Here is a 21812-nt window from a genome sequence, read left to right on the forward strand (position 1 = left end):
TAATTTTTCCGGCAAGCTCGCAATGGAAAAACAAGAGCTTTTTAACCAGTGAATAGAATTAAAATATAAATAAAAAATATCATGATGTTCATACTTACACTTAATAACAAAAGAAGAAAAAAATCTTAGTAAACCGCAATTCTAAAGCCAAAACGTCCCCAACCGCACAAATTATAGCATCAGCATTTAGCAGTGTCAGGTGTGCTGTGCAGTCAGCAGTAGCACTGCCATTACCTGCATAATTATACCCTTACCTTCACTCCACTATAATTAACCAATCACTTTCCAGAATTATGTAGGAAGTTCCATCTAATATTCATGACCCTAACCCTGCATAATTCTTTCTTGTGATTGATTAATTAAACGATAATCAGAAAATACAGATTCCCATTTCTAGAGGTCCTTTGTAAAACCTGTTGAATAATACTGCATAGCGTTTTGGCAAATGAGCTTTACCTGATTCTCATCTGACCATCAAAAGCTAGAAGTAACATGTCACTGACCAAAAATGCCTTGCCCAATTTTGCTTAGGCAGGAGGGCTATAGCTTCAATAAGTAATCCACCATTGCACACAAACAAATTGGTTATTACATACATCAACAATCATCATTTGAGCACAGATCTACAAAAAGAATGTGTCACAATCTTTATGAACAGCTTGCACCAGAAAGATATATCGGAGCAAGTAATGCTTACAACATTATCAGAGCTCTGATAGAATTGCAGGGATGTAATGAGATAGCTCTGCTGTGAGAGATTGAAATCCATTCACTAGTTGTGTGTGGAAATCTTGGTCTTCTTCTCCTATTAGTCTGAAGTGTACACGAATTGCCCGCTTGCAAACAGCCATAAATTCAAGGAGTGCAGCAATAAGTTGCTGTAGCTCCTGAGAACGCAACCTTGTGGCAGGTTCACCAGACAAGAAGGCTGTGCACACACTCAGAACGCCACTATTCACCTGCATGCGTCCAGTGTCTTTTTCAGTATGGAAATCACTCCTACCCATATAATTACTTCAGAGGGAAAAAAAATGAACAGGAAACTGAAAAATATAGAAAGATGTTTAGCTCACTTGAACTGCAACACTGCCTTGAAGAATTCTTTGCAGGCTCTGAAGACGAGGCAGTTGGTCTCCTTCGGAACTACGAGGCTCTTCCAACTCATTTCGTAGGGCTGCTGTTCGAGTTTCAATCATTCCAATCGCATTCTCAACCGGAGAAAATTCAAGTGATTCAGATTTTATCACCAAGAGCCTATTGACAAGTGCAGGGAATGAGCCCTCAGTCTGAAGAACAGTCCTCCTTTTCCATTGGTCTTCCAATCCACCTTGGGTCTTGCCATTTTTCGTGAATGGAGTGTCAAATAAGAAGCGGTCAAAAACACGTGCACGGACAGTTCCAGTAGAAAGAGAAAAGATTCTCTCCCTTCTGCTTCCCAAATCTTCATCTTCCATTACTGGATCAACAGCTGTTATCTGCAGGTAACAGACTCCAGGCTGCAACTCCTCTGCCTTCACCTGTCTGGAATCAGGAATAATGTGCAATGTATGATTACCATCCATCCTAGATTCATATATATGACTAAGTTTTTCCATTATATCACCCAAGCGCACATCACGAGGTTCTCGGTAAACATATTCTTTCCGGTCCAGCTTACCAAATCTCTCACCATAAAACCCAACCCTATAGTAAGTAGCATCAGTGAAAGGGATAGGGCTTGACTCCTGCTCAAGGATTGATTCATAGATGTTTGTGAGCAATGTATGACATTTAGCCAGTTGTCCATATGCTCTTCTGCTCTTATAAACTGGAATAACGAGTTCCAAAATGCTTGCACAGAAATGATAGAGTTCAGCTTGAGAGAAAAGTTTATTTGCAAGTTGTAGGTACTTAACAGCAGAATCAACAGTGAGCTTCGAAGCACCGTATCCCTCAACCTCAGCTGCTGATGCCTCGGATGTGATTTCACTGCTGACCATAGGACAAATTTTACGTAAGGCTGTGACATGATCCTTGCTCCAAACACCATCGTTTCTAGCAACAAGAGCCTACAACATAGAGATTCATAGATAATGGTAAAATATGAACAATTTTGCAAAAAGTAGAAATCCTATTTCTTAAGTTAGTGTTTCTTGGCAGCATTTCCCTTTTTATCTGTTTAAATTTTGGAGCAAGGGCTTCATGTACTTTAGAAGGTAATCCTGCCTTTTTTTAAAATTAATTGAAAATTACAATCTGTTCCTGCTTTTGTCTCATGTAATTTCACTTCTATGACATGTAAATTCCTTGATTTCCCAACATTTAATGATCCAGAGTGAGAAAATGGCCAAAGTTACTATATTAGATGGCCATGTCTCACAGGAATCTTATAACAGCTGCACACAAACAAGTTAATAGGACTTTCTCACCTGCATTACAACACCGGCAACAGCCACAGCACACTGTGCAGCTTCAGCCCAAGACTGCATTTCTTGATGTGCATCACACAAATGCAGCAACCACATTATGTGAAGATCTGGGACAGGGGCAAATGCCATTGCAAGCTTGTAAAAGCTTTCTGCTGCTGCATATCTATCCATGGACATTACAGAGCCCTGCGAAAATGATATTGTTTAGATGTTAATGCAACAAGATTATCTTCATCCAGATCACAAGCAGAAACAGAAGCCAAAACATTAAAGGGTTCCTACTATCAAACTAATTAACTAAAGCCATGAAAAAACAGTCTTCATTAATATAAAATTAAATTAGCTTAATCATTTTAAGGGGCTGTTTGCTTTAGGTCAGACAAAGCCAATCTATGCATGACTTCACACTAAAACAGCACCATCCTCAACTGCTGCCGTTCCCATCCCTCCAAAAGCAGCAGAAAGAATCCAAGCCCTTTTAACCAAAAGATGAAGGTAGGTACCTATTCGATTCAGATGGGGAGTGGTCCTGTCATGATAATTTAAGAATTCTACCTTTTTTTGTGTTAAGATGCAGCAGGTCTTAGACGGTTAAACTGTACATTTAGTGACAATTCTGAATCTAAAACAAAGGTTGCATGAAGATCTTACAGGAAACTGAATGCAAATATAACATGTGAACCACAATAACTCTCCTCTACCTCACATAATGGTAATAATAACAATAACAACAAAAATTTTTCTTCAAAAATTATTCTCAGCAAAATCCCCAGAAGAACCTGACATATATTTTAGACTTACCAACAGTGCATGCTCCAGACTAGCATCAAGGGCCAGAAGAAGGCTGCCAGAGAGAGATTTTACGTCTGACCAGGACCATCTGTTCTCTTTAAAACTTTCTGGAGTTACCAATAGAGCATCCTCAGGAAGTCCACATTCCTTCAAAAGGCCAGAGCTCTTGACTTCATCTGCCATTTCCTCTAAAGATTTTCGAAGCCTTCGTGCTTCACCACTTTCCTCAAGTGTCCCATCAGACTTCATCTGAGTCACCTGCATGTCAGACATTAGCTCGGACAAGGTGATAGTCAGCATTACCCTCAACCTTGCAGTCTGCATGAAGTAGAATGAACTCTGCAAGAATGAAGAAATAATTGATGTCAGATTGAACAACAGAAGCATGCCAACAGACATCAGTCTTAGGAATGCCAAAGGGCCTACCCTCACGAGTATCTGAAGCCCAATAACAGCTCTTTTCCTAATATTATCATTTCGAAAGACTGCAAGTCGAAGAAGATGAAAGGCAACTTGTTTTAAGAAACGATCATTCTCCCTAGCCATTAGTGTTGCCCCATGAAGATCAAATACATTGTTGAAGACAGGCAGAAAAGCTTTCCAGAAAACCAGTGGCTGATTTCGGGAAAAGAAGCTCATAATTATAGATGATAAACAATCAAGTTTTCCATAATCAGTAGCAATGCTATGGGATGCTGCCATTGCAGAAAATTTCTCAGATATTTCTAAAACCTGAAGACTAACAGCAGCACTCAAGTTTTCTTCCCAAAGCTCCTGAAACAAGCAAGAAAACCATGACTACCTAGGCCAAATTCAGAACAAGATCAAATAGGTAATGAGAACATCTTCTTTCTTTTATTTCTTTTTTGTGTGTGTGGAGAAAAACATGACATTCTGACACAACTTTACCAGTTTTTGTCGCAAAATTGGATGCAAAGATTCTCTAAGTGCTTGGGCTGAAGCTCCAATCCTAGAAGATTGGGCCTGAGCCAGAGCTTCTCTCAAGGAATATGGCTGGCTAGGGGAGCTCAGCTGAGAATTCACCCTCTGCCACAAGTAACCATTTTCAGGAGTTCCCTGAGGCTGCAATAGGGCAATCAAACAATGTATAAAATAATTAGTACAAGCGGTTCTCCATATCTACAAAATCAAGAACCTCCACAAGCAAACATACGAACTTCTCAGATTTATGAGCAACAGATGAAATGACAATAATATTACTCACTCGAACTTCTTGTCTTGATGCTTCAGATAAATAATTGTTGATTGCAGGAGAAAGCTTATCAGAATACTTTGGTGATGTAGGTGCATCACCCACAGGATTGCGAGAACTGCTTCCTATAAGCATTCCATCAGCAGGCTTTCGGTGCTGTAAGTACACGCAAAGTTAGTATAACTGGAAGGGTAAGAAGTAAAAGAGCCTCAGCTACAAACCAAATTCCATATGACATGTGAAACAAGTTCATACTATCAAAAGAATTGACCAGAATTGAAGAGAAAGGCTAGGGAAGCAAAACTTCCCTTCTCTATTGCATATTTTTTCAACACTTGGAACATTACATATTCCTTCTAAGCTTTTCATATTTAAGGAATAAAAAATTTGTTTTGTAGAAATTTTATATGTACTTTCTTACTCATTTTAGTTTTTGTTACACATACAGACATACACACAATTGAAATATCCAATTATTCTTAAAAAAATTTATTTATTCTTTTTGTTTAGGAAAAAATTGCCAATAATTTGTGTAGAGTTAAGCAGTGTCATATATATATAATATATATTATGCATAGGAACTTAAGCATACAAATATTTATTTATCCATTACACACACATGCAATAGAGGATAGTGGCAAAAATTCCCTACATATTTAAGCCCAATAATACCAGAGTTCAACGTCTAATGACACCAATGAAGGCTAAGATTTAAAGGAACTGGGTAATCCTTGATGGTGGTAAGAAGCATAGTGACAAACTAAACACAAACAAATAAAACCTTAAATACCAACAAGAAGCTACCTAAACTACTAAAATAACTGAACCAACATACAATTTTGCACAATGAAAAAGAGGAAATTGAATGTTTAGCTGTAATAGCAACCTCAAAATGAACCAGGCATTCCTCCAAGAGTTTGAAAAATAATCTAGTTCGAGCAATGCTTTGCTGCCAAGCCTTAACAGCTGATGCATCATCCAGATTCCGCACGATTTGCAAGATAACAATCAAAACTTCACGCTTTTCGGCAGCATTTAAGTTGTAAAATACGGGCATTTCATCTAGAATCTGCATAGAGGATAAATTCACTTGCAAGAAATTTATGCATTGGTAAATTACAAGGCAACAGGGAACAAATGCAGTCTTATAACGCAAGTCATCTTTAACAAAATGCCATCCCAAATTTTAGACTCCAAAATCATATTCTGTCTTATTTCTAATAAAGAATATCAGAGCATAGATTTATGCCAGTCCTATCCTGTTTTGTGCTTAGACTAAAATTCTAACAACATTCATGCACCCAGTTTTTCCTCAGCAACTTATTTTTGGTCAGATCTGAAATTTCATAGAATAATATAGTACCCCATTCATACTAAATTACATTTTAGGAAAGATGCTACAAATTCAAGAAGCAATAAATAAATAGTACCATGTGGATTTTTCTTGGATGATACAAATATGACACCAAACAGCCATGTAATTTTGACACTTACACTAATCTGTCTCCACTTCAAGCTCATTTGGGCGTAGACAATTGTAATACCATTTACACAATATCATAAAGATGTGCAACATCAGCAATGTCATACCACTGCCTAATGCTTAATTAGCATAATCATCATCATCATCAAGCCATAAAATAATTTAAGTACAATTTACCTGGCCAATGAGGGGAAAATATAGTTGAGCAATATACAGCTTGTCTTCAGGTTTTTGGTACCGAGCATCAAACTCATGCTTACATAAAACAACCACCAAAATTCTAGCTGCCTAATCACACAAAAAGCAAATGTTATTTTCAAAGCGACAAAATATGCTATATATCTTAAGCACTATATATATGACCATGATGTTTTGAAACAGTTAACCTATTTTATCCAAACTCACCTTAGCACGCTGAGATAAATCATCGTGATCCCAAGTGAGGAAAAGCTCTTGAATCAAGACAGATGAAAGATAGTTCCTAAATCACAATATACACCAAGTCAATTGAGTGATACTAGCATTTCAGCTACTAATTAATAGAGATTTTGTCGGACTAAGTCCATGCAAAAAAATAAAACTCAATTTTCAAGAAATCAGAGAGAGAGAGAGAGAGGAAAAACTACTCTGCCAGCAAATCCCTTTTTTATATTAAGATAAACTAATCAAATTACTAGAAATAAAGAAAAATAACTAATTGACCTCTATACAATGTCTGTTAAGCATCTTGATTTTGACCGTTTAAGCACAGTTGACATGGATGACAATCACATGAAAGCAGGCCAGGTTAACTGCCAAGATAATTTAAGATCATGGTCTAACTTTTGGTAATTTTAGGACCAATTTAAGCTGAAATGATTCCATTAAGTCATGTTTATGTTTCTAAAGTATAAAAGATTGTTGGCTTTACTTTCTTTTCATCAGTTTGCTCAATCTAACGATAGTTTCCAGGTTTCCAGCAGATTTAAGTCTTGAGTTATTTTACTTTGATCTATATTTTATAATGTAAGTGTTGTTTTAAGTCAAGCTTGGAACTTCATTATTTTGGATCTCAAGTACATGAAAGATAGGAATGCTAGGAGTCTAGAAGCATTCATGTAATTTCTTGCCTTAAATAATGAGAAGTCAAGTAAATTTCATTTTACTTCTCACAAGTTAATACACCCCACCCACGACCTACCCCTCCATCAACGCTCTCCTATGCCAGAGGTTTGGGTGGTTTACAGAATATCATTACACTGAACTCTAGTAACTTGGAACACACCAAGAAATTCCTTCATGCACATATGTATCATCCACTAAGAACTTGAAGCCTTTATGCCAGTTTTTACAACAGGAAGGAAATATTGTTACAATTGATGATAGTGCCAGAACAAGAAGAAAACATTGTTACCATAAAATACATCCCAGTTATATAAGTTCTACATCTATAAAGAGAGATGCTCTCCTCTCCATTAAGACATGACATAAAGCAAAAACTATCTATTTACATCATGAAAGTAGTGAAACATAAAAACAGAAGAAAGTACCTGTCTGAGGGGTCTCTCCCAGGCATTTCCACAAAAAGATCATGATCACATATTATCTGCAGAAAAATTAGCTTGCAATCATGCAGAACTGATTGACATACCCCAGAAAACTTGTCCAGATACAAGGACACCTGAAACAAATAAAACAAATTTAGAAGGTGATTATCAAAGCAATAGCAATGACATGAGTGTCATATGATTATCTTGTCTTTCCTCTTTCCTCATGCATAAAACAAAACAACTCCTCATAACCAAAACGCAAATAACAGATGAAGTAAATATCAGTCAAGAGTAAACAAAGCATAAGACATGCTTCCAACCAGTGGCATAACTCATTAAAAGACAGTTTACAGCTGTAGACGAAATTGAATGACTGCTTGAGCATCACCTTATTAAATTGTAAAAGTTAATGAAAACAAGGGATACTCAACTGAGCATAGAAACAAACTGCAAGGTTTCTACTTTTTTTCCACAATTGGAGAGTACAATCATCATGGCAAGAAATATCACTGACTAATGGACTTTTTGAGATGCTGACTCATTACCAAATCCAAGTTCACCAACCTAAATTACTTTTGTCAATTCTAAAACAGAGCAGTGGGATTTAAGTCAGCAAAAGAATGTTTTTCACACTAGTGATACATGTCATATAGCTCGTTGACACTTGAGACTCCTAAATTATGTAACACATCTACTTTCAGCTCCTGCAGCATTAATAGTGTCACTCAGTGATGTTGAGTGGGGTGCAGATAGAGGTTTAGATTACTTAATTCCATTGATGAGTGGCAAATCGATAACAAGAGTTTGTAGGCTTTGACATGCTTTTTATCATTAAGAAAGACAGGAATATGTTGATAACAAAATTGCAATTGTCAATTAGAAGGTATTGGTTTTTTTAATTTGGAATGTCTTATTCTTTGTATATTTTACATTTTTTAATTTTTCTGTAGACATTTTTCTAGATCAATAATTTTCTGGAACAGATATTCCAAGACTAAAAGTTCCGATACTAGAGAGGAGAGGTTAATGTCTTATTCTTTGTCATTGCTTTTCCAATTTGTTAGTAGATTGTTTGATAAATAGATAATTCACCTTTTCCTTAAAGAGGTAAAGACCTTAGGAACAGCTTCTGTCAACCTTTCATCATGAATATATAAATGATTTATGTGAACTAGGAAAACATATTTTCCTATTCCTATGTTTGACTCCTTTTGATCTTGCAGATAGATTAAATTTTAGTTAACTGTGATTTTTTTTATTGTTCATCAAAGTAAGGACAGGCTTTATTCAAAAATTAATAATAGTAGTCACCAATAAGCATGGATCTGTTGGTAGAGAGTTGGACTCTTAGTTCCAATAATCAAGGATAAAACCTTACGGTGTGTTTGGACAAAGAATTTTAAAATTTTGGAGATCTTTTAAGATGCTAACATTTTAAAATGCATCTTTCCAAATCGCTAGTGTTTGTAATTATTTTGTTTAGGTAAATAAGCTTTTAGAAAAATTTAGGCTATTGGAATTTCATGAGTTAGAAAACTAATTGTAAAAGAAGAATAATGATATTAAATATAAAAAATGTAATATGGATATCTTTAGATTTGTAAAATATATAAATATTTTAATATATAAAATCTAAAATATATGTTAGAATTAAATAAAATGATATTTTGAAGTTCAAGATTTTTATTTTATAGTGAGATCACATCTAATAAATGAAATAAGATTATGAGATATTTTAAAAACCACCTATTTAGGTGGAATTTGAATAGCGGATTTGAGCTCAAATCCCTTTTGAAATTTCATGAGTTAGAAAACTAATTGTAAAAGAAGAATAATAATATTAAATATAAAAATGTAATATGGATATCTTTAGATATGTAAAATATATAAATATTTTAATATATAAAATCTAAAAATATATGTTAGAATTAAATAAAATGATATTTTGAAGTTCAAGATTTTATTTTATAGTGAGATCACATCTAATAAATGAAATAAGATTATGAGATATTTTAAAAACCACCTATTTAGGTGGAATTTGAATAGCGGATTTGAGCTCAAATCCCCTTTTGAAATTCCTTACAAATTTTGAAATTCTCCATTGGTTTTACCCACAAGTGAACTCATCTTTTGAAATTTGAATACCCTGATAGAAATTATATTTCTCCTTCAAATTACCCATCCAAACACACTCTTACAGACCTCTAACTATAAAAAAGACATAACAGTAGTCAAAGATTCCTACAAGTGTATGCTACTTCAGGTTTTTTTTTTTTTTTAATAAAATTTTAAGTCATGAGAATAGTTGGGTTGTTTCTGAATGAAGTGACAGGAAAAAGGGAAATGAAACAGTTAAATTTCAAATCAAAGAGGTCTCCTAACATGCAATGGTTTAAGGACATGCTAGTCTCTGAAACTAATAAGTATGGAAAGCATCATGTCCAAGTTAGTACCATCTGAACCTGATCACAAAAATAGACTATTGAATCAAATAAAAACATACCAATTCAAAAACTTGGCGAGGCTCAATAATGGATAAAAGATCATAACAAAAGAATGCCAGACTGCTGTTCAATCGTTTCGCCAAGCTTAGCCCTTTCTTACAACGCTCATGAACTTCAGTTAGAAGGCAATCATACAGTTGGATTATACATCTGAACACACCCTCTTTCAACTGCATCGGGGGAACATCTTCATCTACATTAAAAAAAGAAAAAGCTGATTTACCAAACTGATGATAGCATAAAAGCTATTTTCAATTTCCTCCAACTGAACTCATTGAAAAATTAACAGAATACTTTCTCAGCATCTGAGAGTATGCATGTATGTGTGTAGTCTTGAATATAAGGAGGGATTAAGTTATGTCAATGTAATATTACATATACTTTAATCCATTAAATTTCATGCTCTATTCATGTAATCATGCTGACCAAAATTGAGTAAATTAAAAATACATAGTTGCTTTTGACATAAGGGTTTCAAGCATTTCATATGCTCTAAAGATGTGACAGCATGAATGTAATGTTAAAACCAACATTGACTTACAATTTACATGCATGACAAGTTGATAGAATGTAAAGTAATAGTATGAATATTATGCTAAACCATAAGTGTACGCAATAGATAAGATACAGATATCATATTGATTTAAATTTTACATGCATGACAGGTATGAATATAATGTTAAATCCAACACTGACTGGTTAAACCATCAATTTTGGAAATGAAAGAAAGATGTAGCAGTAGACAATTACTATAACATATAGAGAGATTCATATACACAAGCACACATATACCAACATATACGTGTACATCTGTGTGTGCATTTAAATACTTCATGCAATGTAAACCAACCTAATGGAAGGCTATGATAGAACAGACGTGTTTGCTCCAATGCCATTGACTTAACAATTAGCTCAAGAAAAAACCAAGCCATTGCCAGCACATCGTCATACACTGGTCCAACACGATAACCCTTAGCCTGAAGAACAACATCAAATTAAAAGAAAAAAAAAACAGTTTCCAAGTCAAGGCCATCTGAATTAAAAATAGCAATGTCTCAGGATTACAAGAAACTTGAGAAACAAGAACTCAAGTTCTATTACTATAAAATGTTTTCAAGTTATTGAAAATTTTAAGTTTCAAGAATTTATAGAATTTTTCAATGAATTTCTCAAGGACAAACAGGAGCAAGTTTAAGTCTTTTGTGTCACTTTTTTTTAAAAACTCTACCAGGATGTCGAAAGCCTATAATATCATCTCTCTTTTACAGAAGTATTCAAACAAAATCTTGTTAGGTACTTTATCTTTAACATTTGAATTAGTGATTTGATATAGACCTATGGAGAAACACACCCAAAATGTTTTCAAGTCATCATATTACAGTATTCACCCAGGGCTAGAATAAGCTACTGCAAAGCCAACCCACGTGGGCGCCGGGAGTGCTAAGTGAGATGGACTGACATGTGCCTACTTGCAAGGTACTAGACTTGGATCCCACATAGAAAGTGTGGGATTTCTTGGTATATGGAACTAGGCTCTCCAACCTCAACAGCTAGCTTTTGGGAAGATCCATATCATAATTATTCAGCATTTAAAATTTTAATATTAAAGGTTGAGCTTTTTAATTTCAATTTATTAAACTCCCACCAGAGCTTTCTTAACTAGGCTTGCAATCATCTATTACACTGTTCTCTTTCTTTTTTCTTGTGTGTGTGGGAAGGGGTGTTTTGAAATCAATTATTACTATTCTAAGTTTCAATATAATTCTAAAAGGAGATCATGAGTTTTCTCTTCAGTTCAAGCAAGCTACATTGACTTGGGAATGGGCGTTCAACATGCAAATGCTGAGTTTTGAACAAGTTTCTGAGTAGATATCTTCAGACTCCAATAGTCAATTATAAGAAATTTGAAACGAGCTCCTGGGTAAATCAAAGTAAAGTGAATAGCTTTGGTGGCATAGGAATTCAGAAATTACACAATGACACATTCTGCTTAAGAATCTGAACAAATATAGACAGCATACACATTATTGAATTTTACCAAGAAAAAAGGATATAAACGAAGGTTTGTAGTTTAGCAGATTACCTTACTACGAGCCAAGCTACCCCACACAGTAGACAAGCCCGGATAAACTGGGGGTTGACGACCACCAAAGTCATCGAAAGCATAATCTACATAGTTAACTAGAGAGCGATTTCGTTCAGAATCATCAACTGACTCTTGCTGCACCCTGCAAATAAATAAACAAAAGATTACACATGATAAAATAAAAGAAAAAAATGATGCCCAAACTTCAATAAAAAGCCTGGAACAGAGAATCTTTCTTTGCATGGCAATGATTAGAGTTCATTTAGTGAAAATAAACCTTCAAGAAAATATCAGAGACTTGGCACTTAAACAGTAAGACAATCGTAATCTTGGTTTTTAAAAATTGTTATGTTTAATAAATATATTACCTAGCCAATTAATAAATCAGACAAAAGACCATACCTGGTCAGGATATTAACCATGGCTCTGAATGCAGCAACCTGAACAACAAATTAAGAAGAGATTGCAGCACATACAGTAAGCAAACCAGTATAACAAGATAAAGCTAAATAATCATAGGCTAGAGAAAAGGCTTAGAGGGAGATGGGGCACAAATGTTTAGGTCGGGACAGATAAAAGATGGGAGTTGAAACCTGAAGGGTTTCTCCACCATTCCCTATAAGATGGAGAAGCATATTTAGAATCGGGTGAAGAAACTGAAGCAAAGCAGTGGAATCAACATTCTTTAAGCTGTTAATTGCCTGCAACACATTAATAGTTTCATGTCATAGGTACATAACTATGTAATGCAAGTTTGAGAATATATGCCAGTCAAGATATTTGCCATGGTTGCATAAGATGTATGGCATGTTCATCTTTAACTTTCCAGCCAACTAAAACTTCAATGGGGTTGTTCCACTTTATGATTGCAACTGTTACCATTACAACCAATATCAAATTGCAAAATTCAAAATTCAAAAGCCTTTTTGCAAGTGTACAAAAAAAAGAACATTTCTATAGATGCAATGTTAGAAAAATATAGAATAAAGCTCTCTATTTGTTGTTGTACTAACTTGGAAACTAACATAGACTACCAATCACGGTAGTATGTACAAGGCACATACTGATAGTACCAATTTTCATCAAGACATTTTTTTTAGTTAGTTTAAAGTTTTTTTCTTTTATTTTGACCTAGGAAGGGAGGATTCACCCCTATCTCTCTAAGCACTAGCTTTAAAAATTAAACATATATAATTCTTAAGTCTTACTGGTTACCAATAGAGAAAATTATACTATTGAAACTTTAGAAATAATATTACTAAACCATTCATTAACTTTACATTTTACCTAATCTTAGAAATTAGAATTTCTAAAAGCAATATTTCCAGTAAACTAGATAAATTTTAATTTTACAAAATGTTAACAAACTACAATTTACTTGTCAATAGATATAACAATATAAATTGGCAAAAAATTCATAAATAGATCCAAATTCAATATACTTAATTTTAGCATTTAAAATAAGAATTTCATACCATTTTGTAACAGAGTTATTTCCTTGTATTCCTTTCCCTTGAGCAGTATTTTACGTTATTTTCCTAATTTTATACCTATAATTTCCTTATTGATATCTTTTAATTAATTTAATTCTTTTAACACATCTTTTTTTCTTTTTTTCTTTTTTACTCTACATTATCCCAATCCCTAAAACATATTTTCATTATAATTTCTTTTCATTTTCTCCTTATCCCCAACAAAAGCATTATTTTATGCATTAGTTTTCAGTATTTTTTTCCTTCTCCATCCAACACAACCTTTTCTTTTCCCTTCTGCATATTCTGCTGCCCTGCCTCCCTTCTATCTCAGTTTTACCATTAACCAAATCTCTTTCCTTTCTCTTTGTTTTTTTTACCTTCCTAAGTTCACCTTTAATTATGGTTTTATCTCTCAAACCAATTTTGTCCTCTTTGATTCCAGAAGTTTCACTGTCAATGCCTTCCTAGTTTCATCCCTCAAGCCAACTCCAACGCCTAGATTTAGAGTAGGCAAAGCTTAAACTAAACTAATTCAATTGAACCAGAGAACCCAATTTGACTACAAAAAGTCAACAACCCAAACCAATATTGAGCCAATACTAAATAATTATAATAGAAAAATAATGACTTCAAAGGCAAGGTGTGACAAAAGTTGGCAAAATGTGACTTTGAATATCTTACCGAAAGTTGAGGAAATTAGACTCAACCAAATAACCCACTCGAACAGTTGAACCTAACCGAATTGACATTAGAAGTCAACAACTAGAATCAAAATGACACGAACTCAGATAAACCAGACTGGAACAGAGCTGAATCCCCACTTAACACCTCTACCCAGAGTCAATATTTCAATCTCTTTTTATTGTTCATTCTGTTTTGCTTTTCATACCAATCTATTCTTATCTATTGGAAGATTATGGAATTTTGTGTATATAAAATCAATGGATTCAAAAAAGATAACCAAACATGCAGGTGAACCAATAAGCAGAAAACAGAAGTACCTCCAAAAGTTCAGAACCCCAAGGTGGGCTTGTTCGAAGAGTGTGTCTATCATACTCAAGAAAAAAATCTCTGATGCGCTCATTAATCGGGTATAGAGATGAACAAAGTCTTAACCGCAATTTGAAAACATTTTTTCCATCTTCCAAATAATCCAACCTCTCCTGCAGACAAAAGGAAAAGTAAATATGAATTTTAATTGTCAATTTTTAATACTAAGCATCCAATCAGAAGACACACTCAAAACTGTATCTGAAGAAATTATCACAGTTAAGCACAAAAGCTTCCCACCAACTATAGCATCCAATACCAATAATACTAGAATAAAACAAGCCAACAAGTTTGCCACCTAACACAAGCAGGAAATTCCCAATTTACATTAAACAAATATACACGAATGAAATAAAAGCAAACTTATTTAAGCAACCAAATTATGCAGTGTCAAACATACAATCAACAAAATGTAGCTATTTGATTTACAATGAAAGGACAGAAGAAATCCAAAACTAAAGTACAACAAAGACTTTGATAATAAACACAATGAGAATATCTCATCAAACTGCACTGTAGAAAAGGATATGAGTGGTTATATATTGAATACTTAATCTTGCAAAACATACCTTGCCAGAATCCAGCAGATAATGTGGAACCAATTCCCTTATTATCGGTAAAGAAATTTCAGATCGCAATCTGAATTAAAAAAAAAAAAATCAAATTATGGATTTATTGAACCCGTTGAGCAATGATGAAACTGATGTGAATAAAATAAACATTCCAAAAGAAAACCTTTCCTCCCTAGATAAAATAAAAATTAGTCACTTAATCATTTGTTTTTCAATGCATAAATGAAGCACCCATGATTTATCCAAAATAAATGAGCTAATTAAACTACTGGCCCCATTTCACAGCTAATTACCATTATCTGAATAGAAGAAGCAGTGACTTCTTATTTCTGATTTCAAGAGAAAATAAAAAAAGGAAGAAGTTCAAACTGAGCATATACGTACTGGGCATGTGTCGATAATGGAAGTGCTGCATATCCTATAACTACCTGCCAAGTGAACAAATTGAATGACCATTCCTACAAACTTAACATCAAAAATAGAAAGGAAAGGAACTGAAAGTTCAATAATAGCTCCTGTTAATTTAGACTCTTTTTTTTTAAGAAAAAAAGATTATACGGTAAAATGAAAAAGAAGTCCAAGCTACCATGATTTCCCAAACATAAATTCATGCAAAACTCACTGGTTTTGGAGCTTCAAGTTTAGTTTGAAGATCAACATGGAAAAAAGTAAATAACAGGTGATGTGATGGTGTCCAGACAGCAGGAAGTGAAACTTTAATCTCATCGTGATAGCAGGCAACCCTAGCACCAACAGCAACTTGTGTGTGAGCATATTTCAGGAGTGATGAACCACGATCTCTTGGATGGATTGCCTGGTTGTATTAGTTGGACCAAAGAAACAAGTAAGAAGAAAACTAGAAAACTGAATTCTAAAGATCAATCAACACATTTACCTCTAAGGGCTGCCTCCGAGCATCAGCATCATCCTTTCTTAGCTCAACTTGTATGAATAGATTCCTTTTCCGACTCAAATTCACAGTTAATGGATACACATATAGGCAATGAAAAAGCTGCAAGAATGGCTCATTTCTCATTGTTGTGCGGAAGTCAAAAGCTTGGAACTGTCAGATGAATTAACATAGTAGTTTAGATTAAATGAGTTTTACACATATAGCAATAACAAATATATAATATAAAATAGGCCATAGCATGCCAGTCCTAATGCTAAGGTTCTCAGATGCACAGATAAGTAGCAGCCATATTGCAATCATCACACTACGAGGAGCACGTAGTTTGCAAGACAGCCTTGGTTTAGATTCAGTCCAATTTTTAACCCAAACACGAAGCATAGACAATTTTAAAAGAAGGACTAGAACTAAATTGCACACACTTGACAAGGATCACCTACTAATTTGTCTTACTTTAGTTGAAACAACTTGGCAACATCATAATCAATGGACCCAAAAGGTGCTCCAGCTAAGATTAGAGAACTTAGAAAATGCATAACAATCCCAATGGAGTAAAAAATCAGCATCTGGATAAGGACAACAAGTGACTGTAAGCATGCTAAAATTTATTCAAAATAACCTAACAGCAGACCTTGCACTTAATAGTTTGTGAAATAAAAAGTAAACCAAACAAAGACTAGATATAAAAAAACAAATTATCTATCAAAGCAAAAACTTTATCTCAAATATTAATGACAAAGGATTCCACTTTTACTATCAATAGAACTTTTCAGACTTAAACTTGTAACCCCTTCCATATGATAGATTCATCTCTAATTTCTGCAGTTAATATAATTTTCCTAGCCAGAAAATATTGAATATGCAAATGGACAATTAAAATGAAAATCAAAAAGAAAAAGAAAGCAAAGGATGGCATATAGAGCAACCATATACTAAATGACAAGAAGTAATATCACTAAAATCTTCCTATAAGATGTAAAAGATGCAATTGCTACTTGATATGCCATAGGTAAACTCAATGACTAAAAGCAAAGAAACAGATTAACTGCTTACATCATCTGCACATAAATCTAGATTTCCATGACTGTTAGATCCATTTCCAGAAACCTCTTTCCCATCAATTGCGATCCACTTGGAGTTGCTAGTCTGAGGTCCATCCAGACCATTTCCAGGACTCCTTGAAAACATTAAATCAGCAACTGCTTCCCCGGGATCCAGGGAATCATTTGTCGCACTGCCACCTTCTGATATATTATCCAGCTCAGTAAGAGCAGTCTGGTGTTTCTCAATTTCCAATTTCAGAACACCTTTTACAGGTTTATGTACTTTTCGTTTAGGATCCTATCACAGCAGAAGAAATGGCAAAAAGAAACAGAATTAGAACATTATGTGCACAGCAGATACATAATAAACTAAAGAGAAGACCAAATGGCAGATACAGAATAACATTATATCTGGATAAAAACTTTGTCAGAATACAAGGATTAATCAATTAATGAACAGGTTATTGATGATAAGAATATGATTGTAGAAACATTCAGTATACAATTAATAGCTCATACTCCAAAAAGGCCCTAAAATTGAAGCTTGCGCAACTGCCTCAGGAAAATTAGAGAAACAGCCCACTTGATTGACCAGCAGTATACAGTTGTTGTATGCTTTATAGCCTAAAAACAGCTAAAAGCCACATGTAAATCACCCTTATATTGAAGGGTCAGCTAAACAAAAACTTGAGAATACTCACAGCAAAACAAGCATAAGGGATTCAATTTATTAGGCCATCTAACCGTCTAGAAAGCAATCCAACTGTTCTTGAAATAGTTAACGTGGAGCAAAAGTAGTAATAAGGCGTGTTAGGCAGCCTGCATGGACAGGCCAGGAGGCAATGTGACCTATAATAATATCTCCAAAATCTTCAGTTAAGCTCCATTTGTTTTACAAAAAATGCCTTGTTGAAGGAAAATATCTAATTTAGAAAATATTCTTCCCAAAAGAAAAATATGCTGATAACATAATAAAAAACATTTTCTTGTATTGCACCTTAGGAGAACTTTCACCATTAACCAGTAAAGACCTCAACACTTTCCTTAACCTTCACAAAGATAAATAAAATAAAATAAAAACACCAATTTAAGGTTTTCATTTTAAATAAACTGACAAATATTTTCATTAAAAGTCTAGCCACGTTCCAAACAAACAACAAAGAAAGGCCACAAAGCAACTAAACAATACCTGAAGTGACTCTTCGGTATAGCTTTCCTTCACTTTTTTTAGATTAGATATTTCAACAATAACAGAACTACCACTTGCGCAACCCAGTTTCCCATCTGATGTGACCTTAGCAATGGGCTCAAATACACCCTCGTGAGAACTTGAACCAGACATGCTGGGAGCAAGAGGGCTGCTGGGAGAAGCAGATCCACCAGAAGCTGCAGCGATGCTGTTGTCAAATAATGGAACAATGGCCCAGGCGAAAGACTCTCTGTAAGGCATTAGACGAGACCACACCTGCAGCTTCTGCCTCTCTCTCTCAGTCAAGTGCACCTGTTTGCACAGAGGATAAGAGAAAACAAATGCTATAAGAGTTTAATTTAAGCAATCTTGAATCATCCTCTTGGTATAAACAATGCACCCTTCTATTATAATTTAAATCCTTGGCCTGCACATATGAGTATGTTCTTTCCAGGCAATCAAGCTAATAATAACCTTTGAATTGCCAGTGTTTTTTCTCTTTTGCGACAAGAAAAATCAACAAGCTGCATTTTACTGTAACATAGCATGCAGCCAAATGACTAATTTACATGCCCATTCAGAATAAAAGCCAGATTTATTTCCTCAGATGAAGCATATTTTAGAAGCATGTTTCAAAACTGAGTAGATTCATTCTCTTTAGAACAAGCAGGTATTTGGCCTAGCATTTTAAAGAGCCTCTCTAATAGAAGAACCTGAAGTAAGGAGATTTGAACTAGTGAACTTAGACAGTAAGCTCCTGACAACCTTAACAATTACAAATTGAACCATAACTTGCAGTAAACTTTAAATAGCAGATAGATGCTAAAAGCTAAATTTCAATGAAGCTTCCATTTTCCCCTTTCCAGGATTATTAAACAGATTCCTACATCCTAATGATTCTAACTCAAGTTTGCCAAATACTATTTCCACTTTCCTCTATAGAACTTCTAGAACAGCTGTACTCATACAGCACTTCTCTTAAACCTTCAACTGGGCCAAACAGACTACAACACTGCTTTAAATAAAAGTTGATCACTCTAGCTCCCAAATTGATATCAAGCATCAAAAAACCCATAGAAACTCATATAATACATGTAAAAACATTAATTTCTCCGGGTAAAAGGGATATAGTCCAACATGAAGAAGTGATTAGGAGGATCACAAGCATTCTGAATAACAGATAAAAGTAAAGAAATAAAATATTGAATTCAGGAGGAAAAAACAAAAGGAAAGAAAGTGATAAATGTCTAAGTAAAATACCGGTTCTTTACGTGAATAAACTGAAGGGGTTACACCGCCTTCTTCTGTTGCAGGCTTCTCTAACTGGATTAGCAAACAGATTGATGCTGATGGAGCATCTAAATAGAATATCCCACTAGGTTCTAATGGCACTTTAGCCTGTCAAAAGAACAACAGAAAGAAAAACTTATTGATCATCATTTATAGAGAACTATATCATTAGTAGATAAAATTAAGGGGCATAAATGGCATTCTTGCTTACATCCTGCATTTCACTTGGAAGAACAGAAAAATAAAAATCTTCAGATAATTTTTCTCTTCTCTCCCGATTATATATGCACATGGTTCCATAGAATGGCTCTGTGAGGAAAAGAGAGTTATCTAAGTCAGAAACCAGGAAACAGTAAAAAGACTGAAAGTAAAATAAAAACATGATAACGAGTCCTTCAATTATGGTGATGGAAAGCTAACCAACAATTCCAGCTTGAAAGGAAAGCGACAGAACTTTGACAGAGATCTTCAACCCACTACAGTCAACCATCCCAAGAGAGAATGGATCATCCAATGAGATATTAATCTTAAGAAACCAGTAACTCCAAAGCAAAAGAATTTACTGGTGCAATAAGATTCAAACCTGCCATAGTGTGTGGTAGGGGTTTCTGGGATCCTTTGGCCAAATATCATTGACCTTTCATTTCCCCAGTCAAAAGCAGGTTCATAAGCTGGGAGAGGAGACTGACCAAAATGCTACAAACATATCAACAAAACGAAAGGAAATTACCGCTAATGGGAAACAAAATAAGAAATGCTGCAGTCTGCAGAAGCTAAGAAAGTAGGAAAAAATAAAACAGCAAGAAAATTGTTCAATAATAGCAACCTTGGTAACATTAGAGTTGGGAAATTGCCTTCCTGAGGAACTTGGCAAGTCATCATCGTTAGCATCTTCAGCCTTAATTTGTCTAGCACTGGCAAGCTGCATTTCTGCATAAATATAGCAAATACCAGAGGAAATAAGATTTACAGTAGTAGATTAATATTCTTTTCAAGAAAAAGTACCCCGTAACTAGAATCTTACCAGTCTCAATATCAGTATCAGGACCTTCAAATATCTGATTCTGGAATGAATCGGGACTGATACTTTCGTAGTGGCCATATTTGTTATCATCTTTAATCCAATCGCTTTTGTAGCACTGAATGAGTTCGGTTAGATGTGGCCACTGCTCCAAATTGTCATCAAGCTGAGTGCAAGAGAACAGCAAAAGAAAATCATTTTAAATGTCTATTTACACTAACTAATCTAACACATTACAGAATGCAAACAGGCAATATAAGGGTTTACACTTAAAGCTACTGCTTAATAAATAGGAAACATTATTTTCTATCTTCCTAGTTCTGAATAATTTGTATAGGTAAGTGCAAAATAAATAAATATATATAAATGCAAAATGCAAGAGAGGAAGAGAGAATAAGAGACCAATGGATCCAGCTTGAGATGAGCGAGCGAATGTCGAGGAATTCTCCGAAAGCGATACCCACCGCCCCCGTTGCCATTGGTAGCAACGTTGCCATCCATTACGCCAGATTCTGCATTTTGACAAGAGAAATTAATCTTAAAAAGTAGGAAATAGCTAAAATGCAATGTGAATTCTGCAGATCTGGAACAAAAACACAGCGCTCCGGCAAATGAGAGGAAAAAGAAAGAAAACCTAAAAGACAAGGGATCGATTAGCTACAGCAAAACAAGAGATCTGACAGAGAAGGCTGAACCCACAGCGACGCAAGTTGGGGCGTAAAAGAGCAGGAGAGAGGAGCAGGGACACACTACATAAAACAGGAGTCAATATCAGTCTAAAATCCGGAAATAGGAACTGTCGTTTTGATTTATCTCATTCATTCCCCACTCCCGACCCTATTCTCATCTCGTCTCATCTCGTCTCCTCTCGTCATCGTCTCGTCTCCCCTTGTCACGCTGCTTTCTTTTCTTTCTTTTTCTTTTTTTTTTTTGTCACGCTGCTATTTTAATGTAGATAACGTCATCAACAAATATGCTTAAACAATTGTGAAGCATTAAAGATGTAAAAATGTTCATTAAAATACAAAACTGTAAAACAGAATCGTTCTAAAGCTATTTAAGCTTGATTCCAAAGAAAAGATTCGATTGAATCAAATTCAAGCAGTTTAAGCTTAACTAAGTATCAGTACCTAATTTTAATAGCTTGGAAGCCTATTCAATAATAATCCATAACTAATAATCCATAAGCCTAATCCATTTTTATTTTTAATATTTATTGTTAATTTATTATTTATATAGGTTAAAAC

General features: G+C 34.7%; 1 protein-coding gene across 2 annotated transcripts; it reads right to left on the reverse strand.

Annotated features, from left to right (window-relative positions):
- Positions 1–499: 499 nt before the first annotated feature.
- LOC105764598 (guanine nucleotide exchange factor SPIKE 1) lies at positions 500–21449 on the reverse strand. 2 transcript variants are annotated; one of them, XM_012583232.2, is made up of 31 exons: positions 21227–21449; positions 20968–21077; positions 20569–20731; positions 20371–20474; positions 20128–20240; positions 19965–20020; positions 19756–19853; positions 19515–19652; positions 18255–18566; positions 17076–17363; positions 16008–16175; positions 15735–15926; positions 15497–15540; positions 15110–15179; positions 14492–14653; positions 12609–12716; positions 12418–12455; positions 12013–12157; positions 10780–10906; positions 9929–10122; positions 7426–7556; positions 6302–6377; positions 6074–6184; positions 5300–5482; positions 4426–4569; positions 4110–4283; positions 3627–3974; positions 3210–3539; positions 2409–2594; positions 1074–2048; positions 500–959 (listed from the first exon to the last, which is right to left on the reverse strand). In XM_012583232.2, the coding sequence occupies exons 2-31, from the start codon at positions 21064–21066 to the stop codon at positions 705–707; spliced, it is 5532 nt and encodes a 1843-aa protein (XP_012438686.1). In that variant the 5' UTR covers positions 21067–21077; positions 21227–21449; the 3' UTR covers positions 500–704. The 2 variants fall into 2 exon arrangements, with proteins under 2 accessions (XP_012438686.1, XP_012438685.1); XM_012583231.2 differs by having other exon boundaries at positions 21200–21449.
- Between the last annotated feature and the right edge of the window lie 363 nt (positions 21450–21812).

Source organism: Gossypium raimondii, chromosome 12 (genome assembly GCF_025698545.1).
Source record: "Gossypium raimondii isolate GPD5lz chromosome 12, ASM2569854v1, whole genome shotgun sequence".
Taxonomy (NCBI): Eukaryota; Viridiplantae; Streptophyta; class Magnoliopsida; order Malvales; family Malvaceae; genus Gossypium; species Gossypium raimondii.

Bases quoted from the DNA above. Each gene is read 5' to 3' on its own strand.
- LOC105764598 (XM_012583232.2), bottom strand. From the start codon at position 21,066: ATGGATGGCAACGTTGCTACCAATGGCAACGGGGGCGGTGGGTATCGC. The intron at 20,475-20,568 runs GTAAGATTCTAG...ATATTTATGCAG, and splicing joins TGATACTGATATTGAGACTG to AAATGCAGCTTGCCAGTGCT. The intron at 17,364-18,254 runs GTATTGTTTAGT...CTGCTGTGATAG, and splicing joins ATACCGAAGAGTCACTTCAG to GATCCTAAACGAAAAGTACA.